The 27334-nt window shown below is 37.5% G+C and overlaps 2 protein-coding genes across 5 annotated transcripts in view; one reads left to right on the top strand and one right to left on the bottom strand.

Annotated features, from left to right (window-relative positions):
- Nucleotides 1-1933, top strand: part of ACTL6A (actin like 6A) — a 39958-nt gene extending 38025 nt beyond the window's left edge. For both annotated transcript variants that reach the window (XM_073232032.1, XM_073232031.1), the window contains exon 14: nt 1589-1933. In XM_073232032.1, the coding sequence (XP_073088133.1) occupies nt 1589-1669 (81 nt within the window). In that variant the 3' untranslated portion in view covers nt 1670-1933. The remainder of the gene's footprint in view (nt 1-1588) is intronic.
- A 484-nt stretch (nt 1934-2417) lies between these two features.
- Nucleotides 2418-27327, bottom strand: MRPL47 (mitochondrial ribosomal protein L47). Of its 3 annotated transcripts, none has more exons than XM_037003410.2 (7): nt 27171-27327; nt 24916-25067; nt 24328-24388; nt 21961-22057; nt 14959-15089; nt 6234-6329; nt 2418-2643 (listed from the first exon to the last, which is right to left on the bottom strand). In XM_037003410.2, exons 1-7 carry the CDS (start codon nt 27266-27268, stop codon nt 2511-2513), a joined length of 768 nt encoding a protein of 255 aa, XP_036859305.2. In that variant the 5' UTR covers nt 27269-27327; the 3' UTR covers nt 2418-2510. The 3 variants fall into 3 exon arrangements, with proteins under 3 accessions (XP_036859305.2, XP_036859301.2, XP_073088134.1); XM_037003406.2 differs by having other exon boundaries at nt 26957-27171; XM_073232033.1 differs by lacking the exon at nt 27171-27327 and having other exon boundaries at nt 24917-24983.
- Nucleotides 27328-27334: the final 7 nt, after the last annotated feature.

The following is a 27334-nucleotide window of genomic DNA, read 5'->3' as shown; positions in this document are numbered from 1 at the left end:
TCTTTGCTTTACAACTCCACTAATCTCCAGAGCACCATGTAATGTGAGTTTGTGCTCCCAGAGCAGATCTCCAGGGCTGGGTATTCAGCAGTCCTGGGCTTCAACTCCCTCCCCACTCCATTTCTCTTCCTCTCACCTGTGGGCTGGGTTGGTGGAGGGCTTCAGTCCCACCTGATCATGGCTTTGCTACTTTACCCTTTCTTGTGAGTTCTCTTTTCTCCAGATGTAGGCAGCCTGTTCTGCAGTCTTTGGGTTGCTTTTTCAGGGTTAGTTGTATTTGCTGTAGTTTCGTGTTTTATGTGATTTTGGGAGGTTTCTGCCTCACTTCTCACACTGTTCTTCTCCCTTATATTTAATTTTTATAAAGACTGATTTATTGAATGATTTAACTTAAATTTACCCCTGAAAATATTAAATTTAGTAAATAAAAAAAAAGCTAAAAATTCCAGTTTATTTTTACATTTTTCAACTGCCAAATGAGTAAAGGAACCAATACCAGTTTTACATGTTCTAGCATAATAAAATGCTTCATTAATAACAGTGGATTATTTGTCAGCCGCAGCCTCATTTCCCCTCTCAGAGGTGGGAATCTGTTGATTTATTCATGGATCTTCTTATAATACTCCCATTAGCACTGGTCAGGTCTTACCTGCAGCACATTTAAAATTAAATCATTCTGGGTTCTGGTTGCTCCCTGACCTATTCGTGAGGTCAAGGTCTGGCTTGGTTCTTGGAGCAAATGGTGAAGTCATGGTGCTGGGTTTGGCTTGTTGCTTTAGACTGGTGTCTACCTTGAATCAAGAGAAAAAGTCCTTGTACTTAGCTGCACCCTGGACTGGGAGAATTTCCTATTCACCTCAGAGAAGCCAAAGTAAATGTCATGAAGTACTTAGGCTAAACATTTTAAGCTAGTACATGTGTATAATTCCATTTATATATTTCTTGTATATGTTCTATTTCCTGTCTTTTAATAGATCTTAGATTAAAGCTGGTAACCCAGTATGAATCCACCTGAATAGAGGTTAATCACAGGGAATGGATTTCTCCTGCTTACGTGTCTTACTATTAATGTAGTGCAGGTTCCTTCCTCCTTTCACCTTCTATGTTTATTTATTTGGTATAATACTTGTGTACTGTCGTGTGTACCTGCAAATCTTTATCCTAGTTCTGATGAACACTTTTGAGTTCTAAATGTTACCATTTATCAAGTGGTAGGACATCTCTTGAATGCTGTGCTAGGATCAAGCCTTCTAACAATTTCTATTGTTGCACCAGTTTCTACTATTCTGTTTGGCACCAAACTACCTAAACCCTCCTCCATCTTCCTTTCACAGCAATTTCCTAGATCCTCATAACAGTGTAACAGGTGGTAGAGAGAAATTTACTGTTCTTTCTACCCTTGGGCAAGACTAAATTCATCTTTGGGTGTTCCAGAGGAGGGCAGAAGTAAGGGAGTAGTGGAGTTCTATTCTGGGAGAGGGGTTTAGGGTTCTTCAAATATTAGCAGTTGTGAAAATAAGGCTATTATAAGAAAAATTATTTCCTGATAAAAAGGCACAATTATATAATTTTTCTTCCCATTTCATAGGGCACCTTTCAACAGATGTGGATTTCCAAACAAGAATATGAAGAAGGAGGGAAGCAGTGTGTAGAAAGGAAATGTCCTTGAAGAGTTCCCAAACCTCCACCTTCCTGTGTCACCCTACGTTTCATAGCTTTAGTAAACTCAGGAAAAGAATGACCATCTTTTGTAGAATGTTTATACATTTTTGCATATTTCAATTTCCACTTAAATTTTTTAAGGTTTTAACTGGCTCTATAAATTAAAATAAGTTTGTGCTTTCCTTGAAATGCACTTATTCTTATTATAAGCATTTTATAATTTTGTATAAATGTCTATTTTCTCTAAATATTTTGCTTTCAGTAAAATGCTTTCCAACTCTTTTAGTATATTAATTACCAGTGGATTGGTAGAATTGCTTTTTATAGATAGTAAAACTTATTGCCTATGCTTTTTTACCTTAGGCTTGCAAAATTAAATAAAATCTACTAGCCATTCCAAAAATATTTTTTTGGACTGTTATGTGTTGTGACTTGCTACTTTAAGTACTAAATGTATTATTATTTTGAGTGGAAGTACTTACTGTTTATTAACAATAATATCCATACCCCTTCATATCCTGTTAACAGTAGTAGTAAAAATGTTACCTGAATTCCAGAAGCTACCTTACTGCCTTTGCTATAGCAGTTGACTTCACTTTTCCACTCTAATATATAGGTGATAGTGTGCTTAGATGTCAGAATTTATAAAATGGAAATTTAATCCGAACTTTATGCCTAATTTTTAAAATAATTTGGCAGAAGCATGACCACTTCCAGAATTAGCATGCCATATTAACACTTAAAGACAGTTGGTAGTCATTTGCTAAAAAACAATTTCTTTATAACCACTTTATATTTACTTTTGTATACACTCTTATCCAAGAAAAACAAAATGGTAAATTAAGAATTCAGACATCTGAGACAAGACTTGACTTCTGGGCTTGAGAAAGATGTGGAAACTTTTCCTGAAGATATTTTTCTTTCTTTTTTTCTAAACTTTTCTTCCTTGCTTCGATGCGGGCTTTTTTCTCACATCTCAGTCTAGAATAATAAAAGGGTAACAGCAATTTATACAAAAATCCCCTGTCATTCAGTACTATCAAAATATGTCCAAATCAGTTAAAGGCTTCAATCATGCCAGTCTCCATATTAGGTACGTTGCATATATTATTAAGCTTGAATAATCACTAAACTTACACAAGTCAAAGATAAACACAAAATCAAAAGCATCTCTAATCTGACACACCTATGAAAAAGAATGTAGATTTTTTGAGCCTGTAACAAACTGGGCTATGTGTCTCCCTTAATTTAAGAAACACTAATTTTATTGAGCATATTAGATACTTATACATCCTGAGACTTTTAGGAATTCCCTAACTTCAGATGGCATTCTGTCTACTTTATCACTTCCCCTGCAGCAGAGAGAATGAAGCCATGCTAAGACATGATGCTTAGGTGCTAGTTAAGACTCACGATTCTCTGAGTTTGTTTTCCCAGCAAGCATCCCAGGGAATGAGGTATTTGTGCCTCAGCTAAATTATGTTAACGTCTAGGTTCACTTAAAAATCATCAAAATTGCAAATGATAAATTATGGATGCTAAGCCTCATATTGTATTGAAGTTGGTATTTACAGGATATTTTTATTAATCTGGGGAAAACTTTATGAGGAAGATCGCAAACATCTGAAGAGTTACATTTGGATAAGGACAAAGATATGTATACAAAGAAAAAACAAATTGCTTTAAGTAAGTATGAAGATTAAATGTTGAAATCAGACTACCCATTCTATTTGTCAATTGTTGCTCCAACTATATTCTGGCCATTTACAAAAAATAAATCCATATAAAAGAATAAAGGTTTGGCATTCATATTCAAAAGATTATTATGCACTCTCTGAAAGTAAAGCTAAAGCCAAAAAGGTAGTTTCAAATTAAAACATGAATAAGGCATATAAAAGTGACATTGGATTCATAAATTATCATGTATTATTTAAAAAGTTGTATTTATAACTTCACATTATGTGACTGGACAAAAGAATCAAATGGCATTAGGCTTAGAGGAAAAAACAGCTAGTAGAGTTAGATTTGTTCAGTTCAGCGTGTGATCTGGGCCTTAAGATGTGAGTAGGAGAGATTTCAAAGCTATAGGAACAGGAACAGCAAAAGAAGGGAGAATGAGCAAAATATGTTTTGGAAACAAGGAGGGATAGTTTGACTTTGATGAAGGCTAAATAGCTAAGATTCAATTGTGAAAACTGGGTGGGAAGGTTTGGATTCTATTCTGTGGACAATATGTTTTTGAACAGCACTAATGTGATTAAAAAGGTTTGAGGAAGAATTGGCCAAGAAGCAATACTGGAATGGACTGGAATAAAATGATGTTCAATAATCCAATTTGAAGGAACACACTAGGGCAGAGATAGTGGGGGTTGAAGGACAGATCCCAGAGACATTTCTCAGGAAGAAATTCTGTAAATATTTTGCTTTCAGTAAAATGCTTTCCAACTCTTAGTATATTAATTACTACTGGATTGGTAGAATTGACTTTTATTTATAGTAAAACTATCAGTCAAGGTTGACTGAATCTATTATACAGAAAGAAGTTCTGGACCCAATTCTTCAGTGGGGTAGGGTGCTGGTGGGTCTCACACCACCACCAAGTCATTCTCAGACAGCAGCAAGATGTCTAAGAACTCAACTCAGTACTGATACATACTACCTGGAGGTAGCACCAGACGATCCTCTGTGCTTCTGACCAACTTGCTACAGATAGGAAGTTCCCATGACCCCTTCTTTGGACTTCACCCACCATTCACATGTCCAGGTGGTTATGGTTACCTGTACTTCTGACACACTGGCTATAAATCAGAGGTTCTCATGACCCCTTCCATGGGTTTGATTAATGTTCTAAGCAGCTCACAGAACTCAGAAAACCCACTAACTCACTAGATGACTGGTTTACTGTAAAAGATGTAAGTCAGGTACAGGCAGATGGAAGCAATCCATAGTGCAAGGTAAAGAAAGGAAAGGATGCAGAGCTTCCCAGCTTTAAGGTGGCCACTCTCCTCAAAACTCCACGTGTTCACCAAACCAGAAGCTCTAACCCTTTTTTTGGGGGGTTTTACGTACCTTCATTTCACAGGCAAGACTGCTTAAATCATTGGCTGCTGGCAGTTGATTTGATTTCGGGAATGGGACTGAAAATTTCCAGTCTAATCAAGACTGGCTCCCCTGGCAACAAGCCTCCATCCTAACACACTTCCCAAGTTTTCATTAACAACAAAAGACCTTTGTAGGGGGCTTTCTCTCCTAGGAAATCCCAAGGTTTTTTAGAGCTCTGTGCCAAGAACTGGGCCAAAGATCAAATACACATTTCTTATATAAATTACAACATAACAGATACAAAACTGGAAATGAGAGGTAACTGGTTTGTTGGAGAAGATGAAACACATAAACTGTGATTCTAAAGTATACCAAAACATCTTAAAGCTTAGCTTAAAGATATAGTTCATTCCTGTTTAAGTTGTTTTTAAAAACTTTTTTTCTGGTATGGAAACAAGTATTGTGGGGGTGGGGATCAGTTATTAAAGATCTCTTGCCAAAAGTAGGCTGTTTTATCTAAGGCAGTTGTTAAAAGCTGTGCTATTTGTGCTGCCTCTATTTATTTCCCCTTTAGATTTCTAGTTGCTTCCCTGCCTTGAATTATGTTCTCTGGCACCTTTTAGCCAGGAACCCCACAATTTCCCACTTGGTGTCTTTCTGCAGCCATAAACATGGAAGCTGAGTGGCACCCTTGCCCAGGAAACCACAAACTTGCAGTTCTTTTCTATTCCAATTGCAGTTTGGGGATGAAATTCTTTGGTTTCTGTTTTTGGATATGGACTCAGTGTCTTAAAATAGCTGTTTCTCAAAATCTTATTTCATTTTTATAATTATTAGCTGGGGGCCTCATGGGACCACTTCACTCCTTTACTGTAACAGAAGCCCTGGTTCTTCCTATTCAATAATAAACTTGATGCAGAAAAATTGTGCTGCAGAAAGTATTTGGAAATCACCATTCTGCAGGATAATATGAACTCAGATCTAATTCAACAGGCTTCTCTCCTCACCCTAGCCACTTTTTTTTTGCTTTTTTTAATTAAGGTATTATTAATATACAGTCTTATGAAGGTTTCACATGAAAAAACAATGAGGTTACTACATTTACCCATATTATCAAGTCCCCACCCATATCCCAATGCAGTCACTGTCCATCAGTGTAGTCAGATGCCACAGAGTCACTGTTTGCCTTCCATATACCCTAGCCACTTTTCATTTCATCAACCTGGCAATAACATGAGCTTACATTTTATGCAATTGAAGTACTTAGATTTTCCCTCTAACATTACAGAAGGATTTAACCATCTACTAACATACAGACTGATGAACAGAAAGGCAATAAAACTTTTGAAAGGATATACAAGAGAATGTTAACAGGTACTTCTGATGGTGATATTACATAAAACTAATTTCTGTTTTTACCTGATTTTTCTATTTTTTTCGCACAAAGAACATGTATTACTTATGTAAAAATATAACCCATGTCATCTGATATAAAGATATGTCTCACCATTCAGGGTACTTGTGCTCACCTGACAAAACGTTCCACATAGGGCATTGCAAAGAATCGTTTCCTATTATACCTTTTATTTAGGTACCAAGGTATAGGCCACTGCTTGAATCTATGCCTGCAAAGAGAGTAAAAAAGTATCACCTTACAGAAAGCATTTTCACTTTTTACAGTCTTAGCTTTCTTTGGACTAAACATATTTTAAATGAGATGTAATCAACCTGAAGATTTTTAAATTTTGTTTTAAATTACAAACTTAAGAGAACTAAGCACAGATTATATACATGACATGTATGAACCCACTGCAAAAGTGCAGATGTTAATATTCTGCAATGTTTCCTTCAGATCACTCTTAAATGTGTATATATATATATAATTTGATATATATGTAATTTGATATTACATGTATATGTATGTTTTGTTTTTCAAATTAAATAAATTGCACCAACCAATATAGATTATCTGTATTTACAGCAACATAATTAAAACTAAAAAATGTTGAGTGGGGGGGGGAAGAAAATTGTGAATTCATACTATAACATTTATTTGAAAATATTTCAATTTAAAAGGTAACAGTAAGCATCACTGCTGCTGACATTAGTGGCGCCCATGCCTCAGCCTGCACTGTGCTACATGGGGGGCGTGGGGAGTTGGGCCTGTGTCCGCCAGCTCCGGGATTCCTCAGGTATTAGGGATTCATTCATTCATCCACTCACCACTTACAGAATGCCGTCTATGTGACAGAACAATACTAGAGGCTTGGACTATAGCATGGAACAAAATATACTTTCTGCTATCATGGTGCTTGTATTGTCATGGATCAGTTAATTAGTGAGTGTGGAGAGAAGCCAAGATGGTGGTGTGAGTAGGGCAGCAGAAATCTCCTCCGGAAACCATATATATTTTTGAAAATACAACAAATACAACTATTCCTATAAGAGAGACCAGAGGATACAGTACAACAGCCAGGCTACATTTACATCTGCGAGAACTCAGTATCTTACAAAGGGGGTAAGATACAAGCCGTGGCCCAGTGGGACCCAAGCGCTTCCCCGACCCTAGCTCCCTGGGGGGGAGAAAGGAGTCAGAGCAGGGAGGAAGTGGAAGAACAGGACTGCTAAATAACCAGCTCTGATGGTCTGCATCAGGAGGGCAGACACACACTGCATGGTGTGCTGGATATCAGAGAAACGGAAAAGTAAAATCTGCGAGCAGGTGCCTGGAGCCAGCTCCCCTGGGACAACAGAAAAGCGAGTGCTTTTTGAAAGTCTTAAAGGGACAGGAGCCGCACAGCTGGATGGAAGTGTCCCAGCACACTCAGCCCAGCAGCTGGGAATCCCAGGAAACTTCAGGTGCCCCAACCCCCTGGGAGGCAATGCAGCCCTGAGGCCCCTCACGGAGATAAACAGCCTGCCAGTCGTTCCCCCTCCTGCACAGCCCCGCCGAAACAGCCGAGCAGCCAGAGAGTGGCCCCATGGGCACGCAGTGGCTGAGCAGCCAGGGAGCGGCCGTGCATGCACACGTAGCAGCAGAGCAGCCAGGGAGTGGCTGCACCAACAGCAACCACCCAGAATCTCCTCCCGGAGTGCAGCCACCTGGGCCAGACCCAGAGGCCACCACCAATGCACAGCTGTCCGACACAGGCAGAGTGAAACCAGAGCAAGGCGTGAAGGGGCACCATTCTTGCAGGAGAGCACACCCGGCGCGCCTGCCACTCCCTGCAGGGCTCTGGGCTACTCTGAAGGCAACTCCACCCACGGCAGCTTAGGGGATTAATCCGGAGGCTGTGCCAGGTGTGCGGGTAACTAACACAGGCAGCGGAGAAGGGCAACGTGACCAACAAGCAGGAAAGGACCTTGTTCTCAGAGCTGACACACACGCTACCTGCCTACAGCTACCTCTATCGCCATGAAAAGGCAGAAGAATTTGGTCCAGTCCACAATGACCCAGACAACCCTAAAATGACCCAGACAACCCTGAAGAGAGGGCCTGGGGAGATATATTTAACCAATCTTCCTGAAAAAGAATTCAAAATAAAGGTAATAACCATGCTGATGGAGCTGCAGAGAAATATGCAAGAGCTAAAGGATCAAGTTGGGAGGGAGAATACAGAAGTAAATCTCTGGAAGGACTTAAGAGCAGACTGGATGAAGTGCAAGAGGCCATGAATGGAATAGAAATCTGAGAACAGGAACACAGAGAAGCTGAGGCAGAGAGAGAAAAAGGATCTCCAGGAATGAAAGAATATTGAGAGATCTGTGTGACCAAACGGAAAAATATTCGCATTGTAGGAGTACCAGAAGAAGAAGAAGAGAGAAAAAGGAATAGAAACTGTCTTTGAAGAAATAATTGCTGAAAACTTCCCCAAACTGGGGGAGGAAATAGTCTCTCAGACCATGGAAGCCCACAGAACTCCCAACACAAGGGACCCGAGGAGGACAACACCAAGACATATAATAATTAAAATGGCAAAGATCAAAGACAAGGACAGAGTATTAAAGGCAGCCAGAGAGAGAAAAAAGGTCACCTATAAAGGAAAACCCATCAGGCTATCATCAGACTTCTCAACAGAAACCTTACAGGCCAGAAGAGAATGGCATGATATATTTAATGCAATGAACAGAAGGGCCTTGAACCAAGAATACTGTATCCAGCATGACTATCATTTAAATATGAAGGAGGGATTAAAATATTACCAGACAAGCAAAAGTTGAGGGAATTTGGCTCCCACAAACCACCTCTACAGGATATTTTAAAGGTACTGCTCTAGATGGAAGCAGTCCTAATGCTAAATAGATGTTAACAGAGAAAATAAAATCACAACAAAGAAAGCAGACCAGCCAAATACTAACTAAAGGCATAAAATAAAATCAACTACTCACAAAAGCAATCAAAGGAAACATAAAAGAGTACAGAATAAAACACCTAAAATATAAAGAATAGTGGACGAGGAATAAGACAGGAGAGAAATAAAGAATCATCAGACTGTGTTTACAGTAACTTAATAAGAGAGTTAAGTTAGATGGTTAGATAAGAAGCTACCCTTGAACCTTTGGTAACCATGAACCTAAAGTCTCCAATGGCAATAAGTACATATCTTTCTATAATCACCCTACATGTAAATGGACTGAATGTACCAATCAAAAGATGCAGAGCAATAAAATGGATAAAAAAGCAAGACCCATCTATATGCTGCTTACAAGAGACTCACCTCAAACCCAAAGACATACACAGACTAAAAGTCAAGGGATGGAAAAAGATATTTCATGCAAACAATAGGGAGAAAAAGCAGGTGTTGCAGTACTAGTATCAGACAGAATAGACTTCAAAACAAAGAAAGTAACAAGAGATAAAGAAGGACATTACATAATCATAAAGGAGTCAGTCCAACAAGAGGATATAACCATTATAAATATATATGCACCCAACACAGGAGCACCAACATATGTGAAACAAATATTAACAGAATTAAAGGAGGAAATAGAATGCAATGCATTCTTTCTAGGAGACTTCAACGCACCACTCACTCCAAAGGACAGATCCACCAGACAGAAAATAAGTTAAGGACACAGAGGCACTGAACAACACACTAGAACAGATGGACCTAATAGACATCTACAGAACTCTACACCCAAAAGCAGCAGGATACACATTCTTCTCAAGAGCACGTGGAACATTTTCCAGAACAGACCACATACTAGGCCACAAAAAGAGCCTCAGTAAATTCAAAAAGACTGATATTCTACCAACCAACTTCTCAGACCACAGAGGCATAAAACTAGAAATAAATTGTACAAAGAAAACAAAAAGGCTCACAAACACATGGAGGCTTAACAACATGCTCCTAAATAATCAATGGATCAATGACCAAATTAAAAAAGAGATCAAGCAATATATGGAGACAAATGACAACAACAGCACAAAGCCACAACTTCTGTGAGACACAGCGAAGGCAGTTCTAAGAGGAAAGTATATAGTAATCCAGGCCTATTTAAAGAAGGAAGAACAATCCCAAATGAATAGTCTAAAGTCACAATTATTGAAACTGGAGAAAGAAGAACAAATGAGGCCCAATGTCACCAGAAGGAGGGACATAATAAAGATCAGAGAAGAAATAAATAAAATTGAGAAGAATAAAACAATAGAAAACAATCAATGAAACCAAGAACTGGTTGAGAAAATAAACAAAATAGGCCCCTAACCAGACTTATTAAGAGAAAAAGAGAATCAACACACATTAACAGAATCAGAAATGAGAAAGGAAAAATCACAACGGACCCCACAGAAATACAAGAAATTATTAGAGAATACTATGAAAATCTATATGCTACTAAGCTGGAAAACCTAGAAGAAATGGACAACTTCCTAGAGAAATACAACCTACCAAGACTAAGGAAGAAACAGAAAATCTAAACAGACCAATTACCAGCAAAGAAAATTGAATCGGTAATCAAAAATCTACCCAAGAACAAAACTCCTGGACCAGATGGATTCACCGCTGAATTTTATCAGACATATAGAGAAGACATAATACCCATTCTCCTTAAAGTTTTCAAAAAAATAGAAGAGGAGGGAATACTTCCAAACTCATTCTATGAAGCCAGCATCACTCTAATACCAAAACCAGGCAAAGACCCCACCAAAAAAGAAAATTACCAACCAATATCCCTGATGAACATAGATGCAAAAATACTCAACAAAATATTAGCAAACCGAATTCAAAAATACATCAAGAGTATCATACACCACAATCAAGTGGGATTCATCTCAGGGATGCAAGGATGGTACGATGGTACAACATTCGAAAATCCATCAACATCATCCACATCAACAGAAAGGACAAAAACCACATGATCATCTCCATAGACGCTGAAAAAGCATTTGACAAAATTCAGCATCCATTCAATGATAAAAACTCTCAACAAAATGGGTATAGAGGGCAAGTACCTCAACATAATAAAGGCTGTATATGACAAACCCACAGCCAACATCATACTTAACAGCGAGAAGCTAAAAGCTTTTCCTCTGAGATCAGGAACAAGACAGGGATGCCCACTCTCCAGGGATGCCCACGCTCCCCACTGTTATTCAACATAATATTGAAAGTCCTAGCCACGGCAATCAGACAAAACAAAGAAATACAAGGCATCCAGACTGATAAAGAAGAAGTCAAACTGTCACTATTTGCAGAAGACACGATATTGTACATAAAAAACCCTAAAGACTCCACCCCAAAACTACTAGAATATCTGAATTCAGCAAAGTTGCATGATACAAAATTAATACACACAAATCTGCTGCTTTCCTATACACTAAGGATGAGCTAGCAGAAGGAGAAATCAGGAAAACAATTCCATTCACAATTGCATCAAAAAAAATAAAATACCTAGGACTAAACCTAACCAAGGAAGTGAAAGACCTATACCCTGAAAACTACAAGACACTCTTAAGAGAAATTAAAGAGGTCACTAACAAATAGAAACTCATCCCATGCTCTTGGCTAGGAAGAATATTGTCAAAATGGCCATCCTGCCTAAAGCAGTCTACAGGTTCAATGCAAGGCCTATCAAAATACCAACAGCATTCTTCAACGAACTGGAAGAAATAATTTAAAAATTCATATGGAACCAAAAAAGACCCCAAATAGCTAAAGCAATCCTGAGAAGGAAGATTAAAGCAGGGGGGAATCTCACTTCCCAATTTTAAGTTCTACTACAAAGCCACAGTAATCAAGACAATTTGGTACAGGAAGAAGAACAGACCCACAGACCAGTGGAACAGAATAGAGTCCAGATATTAACCCAAACATATATGGTCAATTAATATATGATAAAGGAGCCATGGACATACAATGGTGAAATGACAGCCTCTTCAACGGCTGGTGTTGGCAAAACTGGACAGCTACATGTAAGAGAATGAAACTGGATCACTATCTAACCCCATACACAAAAGTAAATTCGAAGTGGATCAAAGACCTGAATGTAAGTCATGAAACCATAAAACTCTTAGAAAAAAACATAGGCAAAAATCTCTTTGACATAAACATGAGTGACTTCTTCATGAACATATCTCCCCAGGAAAGGGAAACAAAAGCAAAAATGAGTAAGTGGGACTACATCAAATTGAAAAGCTTCTGTACAGCAAAGGACACCACCAATAGAACCAAAAGGCATCCTACAGTATGGGAGAATATATTCATAAATGACAGATCTGATAAAGGGTTGACATCCAAAAAATATATATAAAGAGCCCAGGCACCTCAACAAACAAAAAGCAAATAATCCAATTAAAAAATGGTCAGAGGAGCTGAACAGACAGTTCTCCAAAGAAGAAATTGAGATGGCTAACAGACACATGAAAAGATGCTCCACATCACTAGTCATCAGAGAAATGCAAATTAATACCACAATGAGATATCACCTCACACCAGTAAGGACTGCCACCATCCAAAAGACAAACAACAACAAATGTTGGCAAGGATGTGGAAAAAGGGGAACCCTCCTACACTGCTGGTGGGAATGTAAACGTGTTCAACAATTGCGGAAAGCAGTATGGAGGTTCCTCAAGAAACTCAAAATAGAAATACCATTTGACCTAGGAATTCCACTCCTAGGAATTTACCCTAAGAACGCAGCAACCCAGTTTGAAAAAGACAAATGCACCCCTATGTTCATCACAGCACTATTTACAACAGCCAAGAAATGGAAGCAACCTAAGTGTCCATCAGTAGATGAATGGATAAAGAAGATGTGGTACATATACACAATGGAATATTATTCAGCCATTAGAAGAAAACAAATCCTACCATTTGCAACAACATGGATGGAGCTAGAGGGTATTATGCTCAGTGAAATAAGCCAGGCGGAGAAAGACAAGTATCAGATGATTTCACTCATCTGTGGAGTATAAGAACAAAGGAAAAACTGAAGGAATAAAACAGTAGCAGACTCACAGAACCCAAAAATGGACTAACATTACCAAAGGGAGAAGGACTGGGGAGAACAGGTGGGAAGGGAGGGATGAGGGGTTGGAAAAAAGAAAGGGGGCATTATGATTAGCATGTATAATGTGTGTGTGGGGGCATTGGGAGGGCTCTGCAACACAGAGAAGACAAGTGGTGATTCTACATCTTCCTACGCTGATGGGCAATGTCTGCAATTGGGAATGTTGAAGGAACTTGGTGACGGGAAGAGTCTAGTAAACATAATGTTCCTCATCTAATTGTGGAGTAATGATACCAAAATTTAAAAAAATTAAAAAAGATAACAGAAGAATTAATTTCAGGCATTGAACTTATCTTTTCTAGGCCTCCAGAGTTAATCTGTAGGATTATAAGACTAAGTTCCAGTATCTTTGTAATTTTGGCTTTTAATATATAACTTGACAGTCCCAGAAGAGATAGGGACTACCACTTTGAGCAGAATAGATAACAGTATTTTATATCCTTTGTTTCATCAGGGGTAGGGTCTACCATTATTTCTCACAGCCAAAAAGTAATCCCTGACATCACTGCCAAATATGTTTTCACAGAAAAAAAAATTAGATGTAATGTTTTTAAGAAGGAGCTCTGCATTCAAAAGCTATCTTAAATAACATGCAACAGAAAATTGGGGAAAAGACTGGAATCATAATGTTTGAGTTAATAAGCTACAGTGGAAAGATGGTATGATTGACTTTTTCACTACTTTCTTTAGCTCTGGAAAAGTTAAAAGGCAAAATTCTAAAAAACCTTGAAGACAATAGCACTTTTACAGGTTTTGCAAATAGATTTTTCTCCCCTATCCTCACCCTATCCTAACTGACTACAACTGTATTAATTAAATTAGAAAATAAAATAAAAATCAAAGCTTTTAGTCAGTTGTTTTGGCAATTTCTTTCCTGTATGGATCACACGATTACAGACAACACAGCTACTCCCATAAATTTGGCTCCAAGCAGCCTCATTACCACAAACTCCATTAAAAGAACTACCAAATGAGTAAGCGCTATTACGTGGTGCAATTCCAAGAATATAGAACGTCTTGAATCACCCAAAATGCCTTCCTTACTTTGCTGACTGATGTTTAAAATTCTACTAAGGATATTTCCTTTTGGCAGTTCAACCCAAATGTAAATAAACCCCTGGAAGAAACAAAATACACTGGGTCTTCTCAATTACTTATACTTCAGTGTGAAAGCTTATGAAGAAATCCTTTCCCAAGGTCTGACAGGACTGTGGGATTGGGCACAGGGAAGAAGATGTCACGATGGGTAGAAAGATGTAATGAAAATAAACTGTTTCATGATTTGGACTAGTGCTTATCCTAACATCAGTGGGCACACAATGACACTGGTTCATGTGGACTTATTCTTTGAGAACATTTTTTAATAATTCCACATTCTTAATAGGCAAAGACAGGCGTGTGTCCTAAAATAAGCTTCATGGAATTTATAACCTTCTGAAGTTTTTTGTGCACATATACATTTTTCTGGGGAAAGGATCTATAACTCTTCAATTCTCAAAAGATCATATGATTCTCATAAAATTAAGAACCACTGCTAAAAGAAATGAATCATGGAAATGGGAAGCCAGATGAAGCTGCCTTCATTCATATCCTGGAATTCCAATGGGATTTGGGGACCTCTGTATTAGGTACATTTGTAATATACTTAAGATGCTGAGAGTTTTCTTAAAAGATATTGGACAGGGGAATGAGACATGGGACTTCCCCTTTCTTCTTAGCAAAGCCACAATGTAAACTATGTACCAGATGATTCTTCCAAAGATGTCTCTTCTCCAAGCACCAGGTCTAGCTTTTTCTTGACCAGTCTGAAGAAGTCTTAGGGCATCTTCTCTTTCCTGGACAACTTTATCTAATGCATCCATGGAATCTACTACCTGGGAAGAGAATCAGAAGGTATAATTTCAACACTCACCTACAACAGCATACCAAAAAAGAGAACATACCAACACTGTGCTACAGAAAACCTGCAATGAATATTTTCTGTCAAAGAACCATTCAGTCAAGCGTTTCCTAAAACTTTTTCACACACATATGCATGTATCAGTTTATGTAATATCACTTCCTGTAATTTTTTAAAGTTTAAATCTATAATCCATATATTAGTTTTGTTTGGAGTGGCATATACTTGCATAGATTCCTTCTGGAGACCTAATTTGACTCAGGCATTTCAAAACTCAATGATCTATTATGAAGTGGTAAGTTTGTTACCTTTAAATATTAAAACCTGTATTTTGGCCTCAGGTAATCAGTGTGTCCCTAATATGCAGACACAGGTACTGTGACCTGCATGGCAGCCATTGCTATGATAGGGAATGGGCCATCAGTCTGTCCTGATATAGGCCACCTCAGAGACACTGCGGGTCAAGTCCAGAGCACAACAACAAAGCAATGTCATAAAGAAGTGAGTCAAATGAATTTTTTGGGTTACCCAACACATATAAAAGTTGTGTTTACACTATACTGTAATCTCTTAAGTGTGCAACAACAGCATTTTGCCTAAAAGCAATGGACATACCTTAATTAAAAACACTATTGCTAATGGATCAAAGACCTGAATGTAAGTCATGAAACCATAAAACTCTTAAAAGGCAACATAGGCAAAAATCTCCTGAATATAAACATGTGCAACTTTTTCCAGAATGCATCTCCTTGGGCAAGGGAAACAAAAGCAAAAATGAACAAGTGGGACCACATCAAGCTAAAAAGCTTCTGTACGACAAAGGACACCAACAGAACAAAAAGGCATCCTACAGTATGAGAGAATATATTTGTAAACGACTTATCCGACAAGGGGTTAACATCCAAAATATATAAAGAACTCACATGCCTCAACACCCAAAAAGCAAACAACCCGATTAAAAAATGAGCGAAGGATATGAAGAGACAATTCTCCAAAGAAGAAATTGAGATGGCCAACAGACACATGAAACGATGCTCCACATCACTAATCATCAGGGAAATGCAAATTAAAACCACAATGAGATATCACCTCACACCAGTTAGGATGGCCAGCATTGAAAAGACTAAGAACAACAAATGCTGGCGAGGATGCGGAGAAAGGGGAACCCTCCTACACTGCTGGTGGGACTGTAAGCTAGTTCAACCATTGTGGAAAGCAGTATGGAGATTCCTCAAAAAACCAAACAAATACCATTTGACCTGGGAATCCCACTCCTTGGAATTTACCCAAAGAATACAAGTTCTCAGATTCAAACAGGCATATGCACCCCTTTGTTTATCACAGCACTATTTACAATAGCCAAGATATGGAAGCAACCTAAGTGTCCATCAGTAGATGAATGGATAAAGAAGATGTGGTACATATACACAATGGAATACTATTCAACTATAAGAAAGAAACAAATCCTACCATTTGCAACAACATGGATGGAGCTAGAGGGTATTATGCTCAGTGAAATAAGCCAGGAGGAGAAAGACAAGTGCCAAATGTTTTCCCTCATTTGTCGAGTATAACAACAAAGCAAAACTAAAGGAACAAAACAGCATCAGACTCATACTCCAAGAAGGGATTAGCGGTTACCAAAGGGGAGGGGTGTGGGAGGGCAGGTGGGGAAGGAGGGAGAAGGGGATTGAGGGCTATTATGTTTAGTACACATGGTGTGGAGGGTCACGGGGAAGACAGTGTAGCACAGAGAAGGCAAATAGTGAATCTGTGGCATCTTAGTACACTGACAGACAGTGACTGTACTGGGGTATGGGTGGAAACTTGATAATGTGGGTAAATGTAGTTACCACATTGTTTTTTCATGTGAAACCTTCGTAAGAGTATATATCAATAATACCTTGATTAAAAAAAAAACACTATTGCTAAAAATTGCAAATCATCACCTGAGCTTTCAGCCAGTCACGCTCTTTTTGCTGGTGGAGGGTCTTGCCCCAGTGTTGATGGCTGCTGACTCATCAGGATTGTGGTTGCTGAAGGCTTGAGTGACTGGCAATTTATTAAAACAGGACAAAAATGAAGTTTGCCACAATGATTGATCTCCATTCACCAATGATTTCTCTGTTGCATGCAATGCTGTTTGAAAGCACTTTACCCACTAAAGAACTTTCAAACTGGAGTCAATCCTCTTAAGCCCAACTGGTAGCCTTATCAACTATGTTTATGTAATATTCTAAATACTCTGTAGTTCTCGTTTCAACAATTTTTACTGCATATTCACCAGGAGTAGATTCCATTTCAAGAAACCACTTCTTTGCTCATCCGTAAAAATCAGCTCCTCATCCGCTCAAGTTTTATCATGAGATTGTAGTAATTCAGTCACATCTTCAGGCTCCACCTCTAAGTCTAGTTCTCTTGCTATTTCCACCACATCTATAGTTGCTTTTTCCACTGAAATCTTGAACCCTCATTGTCATCCATGAGGGTTGGAATCAACTTCTTCCAAACTCCTGCTCATGTTGGTTATTTTGACCTTTTCTCATGAATTACAAATGTTCTTGATGGCATGTAGGATGTGAATACTTTCCAGAAAGCTTTCAATTTACTCCCTCTGCCTGGATCCATCAGAGGAATCACTATCTATGGCAGCTGTAGCTTTAACTATATGTAACTCATAAAGAGTTAAGACCTGAAAGTTGAAATGACTTTTTGATCCATAGACTGCAGAATGGATGTTGTATTAGCAGGCATGAAAACAACATTAATCTCTTTGTCCATCTCCATCAGAGCTCCTGGGTGACCAAGTGTACTGTCAATGACCTTGTGTCAATATTTTTAAATTAATATTTTTTTCTGAGGAATAGGTCTCCACAGTGGGCTTAAACAATTCAGTAAACCACATTATAAAAAAACACTCCATCATCCAGGCTTGTTACAGTTAAATAGATTTTCAGGGTAACTTGCTGCAGCTTCCACATTAGCATTTGATACTTCACCTTGTACTTTCATGTTATAGAAACAGCTTCTTTCCTTAAACCTAATGAACCAATCTCTGCTAGCTTCACACTCTTCTTCTGCAGCTCCTTCACTTTTCTCAGCCTTCGCAGAGTTAGAGTTAGGGCTTTGTTTTGACTTAAGGGAATGTTGTGGCTGGTGTGATCTTCCATGCAGACCATTAAAACACTCTCCATGTCAGCAATGAGGCTGTTTCACTTTATCATTCATGTGTTCACTGGTGGAGCACTTTTAATTTCCTTCAGTAACTTTTCCCTTGCACTCACAACTTGGCTAACTCATGCAAGAGGCCCGGCTTTCAGCCTGTCTCGGCTTTCACTTGACATGCCTTCCCCACTAAGCTTAATTGTTGCTTGCTCTTTATTTAAAAACATGTGACTCTTCTTCACTTGAATATTTAGAGTCCACTGTAGGGTTATTAATTCACCTAAAGTCAATGCTGTTGTATCTCAGGGAATAGCGAGGCTTGAGGAAAGGGAGAGAGATGGGGAATGGCCAGTCAGTGGAGCAGTTGACACATGGTAGTTGTTGGTTAAGTTTGCTGTCTTATATGGGCAAGGTTCATGGTTCCCCAAAACAGTTACAACAGTAACATCAAAGGTCACCATAACAAATAAAATAATAATGAAAAAGTGAAATATTGCGGGAAATACCAAAATGTATCACAAAGTCATGAAGTGAACAAATATGGTTGGAAAAATGACAGTGACAGATTTGCTCCATGCAGGGTTACCACAAACCTTCAATTTGTAAAAAAAACAGTACCTATCTGCGAAGTGTAATTAGACTACTTTTGCCTGTGCTAATCTCTAAAGATCCATCAATATGCAAGAAGATACTACTAGAATTCTGTTTACTTTTATCTTTAACATTTTCTATTTTGTTTTATAATGTATATAATAATATATTGGTAGAACATGTATTTGTTTATAAATAAATGTTTCTATGTTGAAGATTATAATGGTAGAAGAGCTAAATTTTTTCATAGTTCTAAACAGTGGAAGGCATTTTTAGATGGTTATGTGTATTATCATTGAGTATCATAACAGGTATGAAATACTATATATATATATATATATATATACATTTGTTTCTTGTAAGAATCCTCAAAATAATGGAGGGGCTGATTAGATTATAAATATAATCCTCTAGGCAGCTGTGGGACCCAAAAGCGATATAAAAGCCACAAATTTAGATAAACTACCATAACTTGTATATTCAGCTCACTCTCAGCATTTCTGCCATCCTGTATGTCACTCAAAGGAACACTGAATAGCTGAATCCACATGTACTTCCTCTCAGCTATATGAACTACAAAATCCTCGAGAAATAAAAAATGCCTAAGAATGACAAATCCTATTTTTAAGACAGAAGCGTGAAGGGACCACACAAATTGGGGCCTAATACAAAGCTCTCTAACCTTAGGAACTTAGTAGACTGGCTGCTGACTGACGGACAAATTAAAGAGTTTGACCAACATAGTGAGGGCTGAGGCTCCCAATGGGAATCTACTGTTAGCTCACCAAGACAGAACACAAATTGCTACCACGTTCACTGAGTTAACAGTTAATTATTCATGTTCATGCCAACAGATGAAAAGGAAAATCATAACTATCAATTGGATACACCTATTCAAAATAAGCCAACCTCAAAGAGCTTTCTTTTCTAGTTTACAACTTTCTCAGAGCGAAGAGTTCCAAATCTTCAACTTACATCTTAAATTGCACTTTATTTTTCCTTGATAAATTTTCCTTAGTAAGTTACCAAACACTGAAAAAAAAATGCTTATATCTGAGGTATTTAAAAAAATCATGGTCACTTTATGTAAAGAAAACTTTTATTATTTTGATTCTACTAATTAAGAAAGTGTAGTACATGTGACCTACTAAGCTGAAGTTCACCTCTGAAATACAATTGTTAAAGCAGGGAGAGGGAATTTTCTATTACTAAGGTTTAGAAAAATTTTAGAACAGTACCATTCTAGCAAAATCTTCTTCATTAAATAAACAATGTGTTATTTATAAACAACTAGTGCACTTTAAAAGAGTCTCTAAAATGTAACTTTCCTTTAAGAGCAGAGTTAGCAAATATACCTGAAAATAAAATCACTGTACATTACAAATGTTATGTAGCAATGAAGACACCTACTACCCAGATCTTAGTTTCCAAATATACCATTCTCCATTGAAAAGAATCCAAGCTCCCTGAGAAGTGGCCAATTCCAGAGCTAGCGGCAGGCAAAAAGACATATCCAAAACATCTTGCTTTGTATGTCTCATCACAGAATGATGAGTACACAGGGGCCAGCCTGAACGAACCCGCACTGGTCAAATCTGGGATTCTGATATTAAAGGATTATAACTCATGGAATAAAATTGGAATCCGTGAGTCCACACTGGTTATGGGTGGAAGAAAGCAAGCAAGGAAGGTAGGAAGAAAGATATGGTGAGAAAAGAAAGCCCTTCCTTATAGAAGAAAACTAACCAATAATGGAGAATAAAGGATGGGATTAGAAAATCACCATTTAGCAAGATCATAGTAATAACAGATTCAGACAAGAATCATCAGTAGATGCTAAAACCAGTGAGTGGAGATTTTGTTTGAGGAGCTTGAGGAGTTACAGGGTATTTACAACTCAACACGAAGAATATTTAGTAACTATACAGCAGACACCACACTAACCAAATTATTAATGCTAACATCTGTAACAAAATCAACATCCTGTGCCTTCTGTTAAGATGCACTGTGAAGAATACAGCATCGTTTCTTTGATATTCCTGCCAATCATCATGATTATCATGAGTAACAACATACAATCCCAAACTGGCCGATACTCTTCAAAACTGTCAATGTCATGAAATACAAAGAAAAACTGAGTATCCAGATTAAAGGAGATTAAAGAGATAAACAACTGAAAATGCAGCAACCAGGATTTTCTTTTGCTACAGAGGATATTGTTGGGATAACTGATGAAATTTGATTAAGATCTGTAGATTATAGTATTGTATTAATGCTTATTTCCTGATTTTGAAAATTATACAATGGCTATGTAAGAAAATATCTTTGTTTGGTAATATACTCTTAAGTATTTATAGATAAAGGGCCGTGTACATAACTTACCTTCAACTGAGGAAAAAAAATGTGTTTACGTAGAGAAGGAGGCAGAGAAGGATTAAAGCAAATATGGCGAAACGCATGTGGAATCTGGGTGAGAGACAGCTCTGTACTATTCTTAAAACTTTTCTGCAATTGCATGTTATCAAAAAATGAAAAATGTCATATAAGTCAATTTTTATTAAGTCAGAATAACCTCCTTCATAACTGAATTATTTACACTTAAAAATGGTTAAAATGGTAGATTTTTATGTTATATGTTTTTTACTATAATAAAAAAATGCATTAAGAAATATGACCTAGTTGGTGAGGAAGTGACTAAACTGAACCAGAAATCTGTAGTGGCATAGGTACTTCAGAAAACAGCTGGGCTGTTTCCTTAATTGTTAAACACAGATTTACCATACGACCCGGCAATTTCACTCCTAGGTTAACTATCCAAGAGAAATAAAAACATATGTACACACACATGTTGGAGGTTGCAGGTCAAAATGGGAAGTGACTGCAGATGGGGCATGAGGTTTCTTTTTTGGGTGATGGAAATATTCTAAAATAAGACAGTAGTAATGGTTGCACAACTCTGCAAATTTACTAAAAATCAAGGAGAAATAGAAAAAAACAAATCTCCCTGTTAAGAAATATAGGAACCACTACATCCATATGTTTTTAGCTTTTATCTCACACAACTGTCTCCAGCCTCCCACGAATCTTACCTTTTCTAACCGCTCCGGACTAGGCATTGGCAATCTCTGCCGCTTGGCCTCCTGCTCTAGAGTCAGAAGCATGTTTCTTTCTTTCAGTAGGACATACCTGTATCAAAGAACACAAAGTTTTGTGCTGTTCTATGGTTGCACTAATCAAGTTGTGACTTTTGACATTAAAATTAATGATCTGTGCTCAAACGCACCTTTAGAAATCTCGATATAAAGAATATCATTACAAAGAATAATCCTTTAAACAGAGCTATACCTATTCTTATTAATTTGTTCAATAAATTTTCCATATGCCACATATTGCATTATGCACCAGAATTACAAAAAGGCATAAAACAATAGTCCCTACATTCCAAGTGGAGAGAGAAGATGGAAGATCAATAATATTTATTCAGTACACGTTATATGCCAGGCAATGTGCTGAGCACTTAATATGAGCTCATTTAATTCTCACAACAACCCATTGAGGTTGATATTATTTCCCCTTTTTGAATGAAGAAACTAAGGCTGAGAGAAGTAAGGTATTCTAGGGCACACATCTAATTCAAGATTCAAATCACGGCCTCCCTATATGCGAAACCCACTGGATTTTTACTCCACTATGCTGCCTCTGAAACTACAAAATGATGTGGTGTATTGAGCTCTATAAACAACAAGTACCAGAAGAATTAGGTGGCAGAGATGAGATTTCTCTTTCAGCTAAGATGATCAAGAAAAGCTTCATGGGGATGGGACCTGGGAGGCTGGACAGAAAACCAAAGCAAACATAATCAAAGGTCCTGAAGTGGCAAAGCCGAGGTCAGAGGAGGCTTTGTGAGTAAGTCTGATTGAGAATTAGAACAGAAAGAAAGGAAAGGAAATAATGTGGAGGGTACTGAAAATGAGACAAAGGAACTGGGGTACTTTTAGTTATGAAAGAAGGCCATTCAGGGGAAGGAATGGCAGGAGATCAATTGTTTGATCTCAGTCACAGTCAATACTGAAACAGCCCTAACTATGCCTTTACCAATAACGCACAGTAACAGTGCTTTCAGACAGCCATTAAGATTCATTTTTCTTTAATGAATCTGTGCTGTTTTACACATAACACTTCTGACTCCAGAGAGATTCTTTCCCTCCTGATACTAAGTATGTGTTGTCTTTTCCAACACCACTTCAACTCCCTGACACTAACTACCTGGAATTGGCACCATATTCCACAGATTAAGGGTTCAGTCCCACAGGACTACCCCCCTACTTGGGATGCTAATAGCAAGTTCCAGGCCTGCCACACATCTGACTGACCAGCTATAAATTGGAGGTTCCAACCTCCTCAGGTTTGAAATTCAGTAATTCGATAGAAGGCCCACAGAACTCAGGAGAGACTTTATTGACTATTACTGATTTTTATAAAGGACACAACTCAGGAGCAGCTAACTGGAAGAGAGGCAAAGGGAAGGATATGTGGTAAAGGCGCAGAGCTTTCGTGCCTTCTCAGAGTGTGCCACCCTCCCATCATCTCCATACACTTACCAACTTGGAAGCTCTTCAAACCCAGTTGTTCAGGACTTTTCATGAAGGTTTCATTGAGTAGGCATGACTGATTAAATCACTGGCCACTGGTGACTGAACTCAGTCTCTACACCCTGTCCCCTTCCCAGAGGTGGAGGTGGTGGTGTGGCTGAAAGCTCTACCTTCTAATCATGTCTTGGTCTTTCTAGCAAACAGCCTCTATCCTGAAGCTACCTATAGACTCTAAGAGTTGCCTAATTAGAACAAAAGACACTCCTATCAGTCACGAAATTCCAAGGGATTTAGGAGCTGTGTTTCAAGGAAATATGGACTAAGACCAAGTATATATTTCTTACTGTATCACATCAATAAATCTATTATATACAGTGACTATATTTAATTTCAAATTTTATACAGTAACTACAGTTAACTCCAACACACTTCCCCAAAGCAAATAAGCTGAAGATTCCATATGACACAAAAGGTAATAAGGAGGTCATAAGGGAGTAATAAGAAGGAATAATAATAATAAAAGGTAATAATAATGAGGAAGCCCAAAATGTGACCAATTCTTCTCTACTTCATTTTTATTAGTTTACTGAAATTGTTGGTATAAAGGTGCTAGTATGACTGGTAGCAGTTATAGTAAAGTAAAATTCTAAACTCCCAACTACTTGAGAACTCTAATTCATTTGTCTTAATGTAATTTAACCTGCCATTATTTATAAAGTCTTTAATGTTCCAGTACTTATCATCCACAGTACTGTAGGACAAATCACTTTACTCAATTCCTTACATGAGAAACATGTGGAGTTTATACCTGTTATCCTGTTACTACTTCACAAACCTACATGTTAATGTACTCACTGTACTTACCAAAGTTTATGCAAATCTTCATTACTTTTGTTCCTTAATTGCTGACAGGTCCATGAAGCTCCTGTTAAAATGATAAATTTATAACATGAAATAATTTTCTAGCTATATGCCCTCTGGCAAGCTACTTAACCTCACTAAACCTGTTGTCTTATCAAAAAATGTGTAATAGCTCTATTATATTATAGTGTAATATATAATTAGGATTATATTGGGGTTAAATTAGGAAACATAAGAAAATATAGCTGGCAATAGCATTCAAAAAATGTTACTATTGGTACAGAATGCATTTTCACATTCTAGTGTCAAAATACTTTATATCATTATAAATTAATTTTCAGTTATCGTTAAAAAAATGAAATGTGAAACAAATCCCAAACCTCCCTTTAATTAATTTCGACCTACTCCTCTTCTAAATGTTTTGACAACCCGCCAAGGAACAATGAACTCTACTATTACACTGCCCTTTTAATTTTCTCTAATAGATACTCCCAAAGGGAATCAGAAAAGGAAACACCTAAATGGATAAACAGTCCCAAAATGAAAGGGTACAACAGATATATTTAATATCAGTGAACACAAATATACTACCAGATTTTACTTTTTCTTCTCCCCAATTCTTTGGGTCATCAAAAAATTCTTCCAGTCCTTTCCTTGACAACGTGGTATGAAGTAATCTACACTGTTGAAAAGACTTGGTATTTGGTGTATTCTTAGGTAACAGACTTAGAGAAAACCTGTAACTGAACATATATATAAAGAAGTGATTAAAGTTTTACATTTGGATTTTATAAGCAATAGACAGAATAATTTCTTCATCTACAATGTTAAAAAAGTATATTAGTGTTTCTTCACAGGAAACAATAAACTTATAAAATGCTTTAGAAGTGAATGTCAGAGATTAATATATTGACATAATTATACTTTAAAGTAACATTTTTAGGTCATTCATACATTGCTAGTGGTTATATAAGCAGAAAAACATTCTGAAGGTTATTCTTGGAATAGAGGCCTCAATGCTTCCTCCTTTGATCCAGTAATTCCATGTTTAGAAAGTTCAATGAAAGGAATTGATAAATTGTCTATTAAAGCATTCTTTATGATATCAAAACATTGATAACATAAATGTGCAACCAGGGAATGGTTAAAGAAATTATTAATAATGTTTTTAAAGAATATTTAATGACCTGGAGAAATAATTTAGAACACAACAGTGCACTGTATCACAAGTGTTGTATTCCTACCAAAAAAATTTAACCTGAACCTAACCATAAAGGAAATGACCAGACAAATCCAAATGGAGGAATATTCTAAAAAAGCTGATCTTAAAAAAAATGTTAGTGTCATGAAGAAGAAAAAAAGGAACTGTTCTGGATTAAAGAAGACTAGAAAGACATGACAGGTGATGCAATAAACAATTGTTGGTTGGATCTGAATAAAAAATTAAGAAAGAAAAAAAAGAAATTAACCAGAACAACTGAGGACATTTGAATTTGGACTATATGCTAGGTACTGTAGGGCAGTAATAGTGTGTAGATACTAAATTCCCCAGTGTGATCACTGTAGTATTGCAGTTATTAAGACAGTGTTTATGTTCTTAGGAGATATGAGCTGAAATGTCATAGTGTTTGTGATTCTGACATACCTCAAAGAGTTCAGGAAAAAAGGCATGGGTATAAAGAGATATACATGTGACAAACTGCAAAGGATTGGTTAGTATAGGTGAAGAATAGATGGTTATTCTTTGTACTACTTTTAAAACTTTTCTATTGGTTTGATAACTTTAAAAATAAAAGTTGGGTAAGCAACGAGTACAAAAACCCATATATATTAATTAATACGATTCTGATTTTGTTTGAAAGTTACATGCATTAATATATATATGCAAAGTTAAAAAGAATGAAGGAAATCTGTTTATCTCTCAGGGATAGAAATACAATTTTTACTTTCTTCTTCAATATACTTTACCCGTTTTCCAAAGTGTCTTTAAATGAACAGATATAACTTTATAATAATAATAAAAAATCTAAAAATTAATTCTTAAGGAAAAAGGATGAGATGGAAGAGACAAGCGATCCAAGTTTGCCACCTTGAACAAGTTACAACCTCTGAATCTCCGCAAAATGAAAAAAAATTTGCTCATCTGTGAGGTTAGAGTAACAAATAACATGCTCAGTAACTGCTTGATTCAAAAGCACCTTCATTACTTCCTTTTTAAAAAAAAATCTGACACACCCTACTACTTATAAAATTCAACTCATGATAGACAAAAGCCAATTAAGGGGAGGAAACCATACACCCAAAGGAAAAATGATTGGTTAAGCCGTCTTTCCAGATATAATAAACACCACGTACAGGATTATCCTTTTCTCATGCCTGCAGGGCGACTTTCGGATCATTTGGCCCCTTTCATTTATTCACTCAACATTTACTGAACAATCTCTTTGTGACAGATTGTGGAAGTACAATGGCCTCTTCTCTTTTATTCATCCAAACCTGACACAGCTCTCAGTTCCACAGTCAAAGGCTATTCAGTGAAGTTTTTCACAACGCACCACGCAAACAGGATGCTTCTATACCTCTAGGTTTAATTCAACAAAAATACTGCGCAGGTACAGACTCCTTGTACTACCTGGTCCACAGCAGGTGACAACAAAATATTTGAGGAAGGACAGGAAACAATCGAAAGTGGGCGACTTCTCCAAGGTCACTCACTCCGCAAAGAGGTGGGTTCGGTCTCAGCCAACTCGGGAGACTTTCCATCCCTGACTTGTTCTCAGCCTCTCCGCAAACACACAGGATCCAAAGTTGGAGAAGTGGACGAGTCTACTTCTCACATCACTTACCCTGTGGTAGCTGAGGCCTGAGAACTTAGTAACGATCTGGAAGCTTTGACTGTAGCGGGCACTTTTCTGCAGAGCACGGCCAAACTGGCAGCAGCCATTTTATCGGGCAAACCACGTTTCCGCCAACAACGACGCCACTTCCAGCGTCTCACACCGACCGGATG

This window comes from Manis javanica, chromosome 3 (genome assembly GCF_040802235.1).
Source record: "Manis javanica isolate MJ-LG chromosome 3, MJ_LKY, whole genome shotgun sequence".
Classification (NCBI taxonomy): Eukaryota; Metazoa; Chordata; class Mammalia; order Pholidota; family Manidae; genus Manis; species Manis javanica.
The sequence above is the reverse complement of the archived record's forward strand: the minus strand, read 5'-3'. Positions and strand labels throughout refer to the sequence as shown.

Coding starts and splice junctions, on each gene's coding strand:
- MRPL47 (XM_037003406.2), bottom strand. CDS start 27,087: ATGGAAAGTCTCCCGAGTTGGCTGAGACCGAACCCACCTCTTTGCGGA. Junction 25,068..26,956: donor TGTCACCTGCTGTGGACCAG/GTAGTACAAGGA, acceptor ATATATGTTCAG/TTACAGGTTTTCTCTAAGTC. Junction 15,090..21,960: donor GTCCGGAGCGGTTAGAAAAG/GTAAGATTCGTG, acceptor TTCTCTTCCCAG/GTAGTAGATTCCATGGATGC.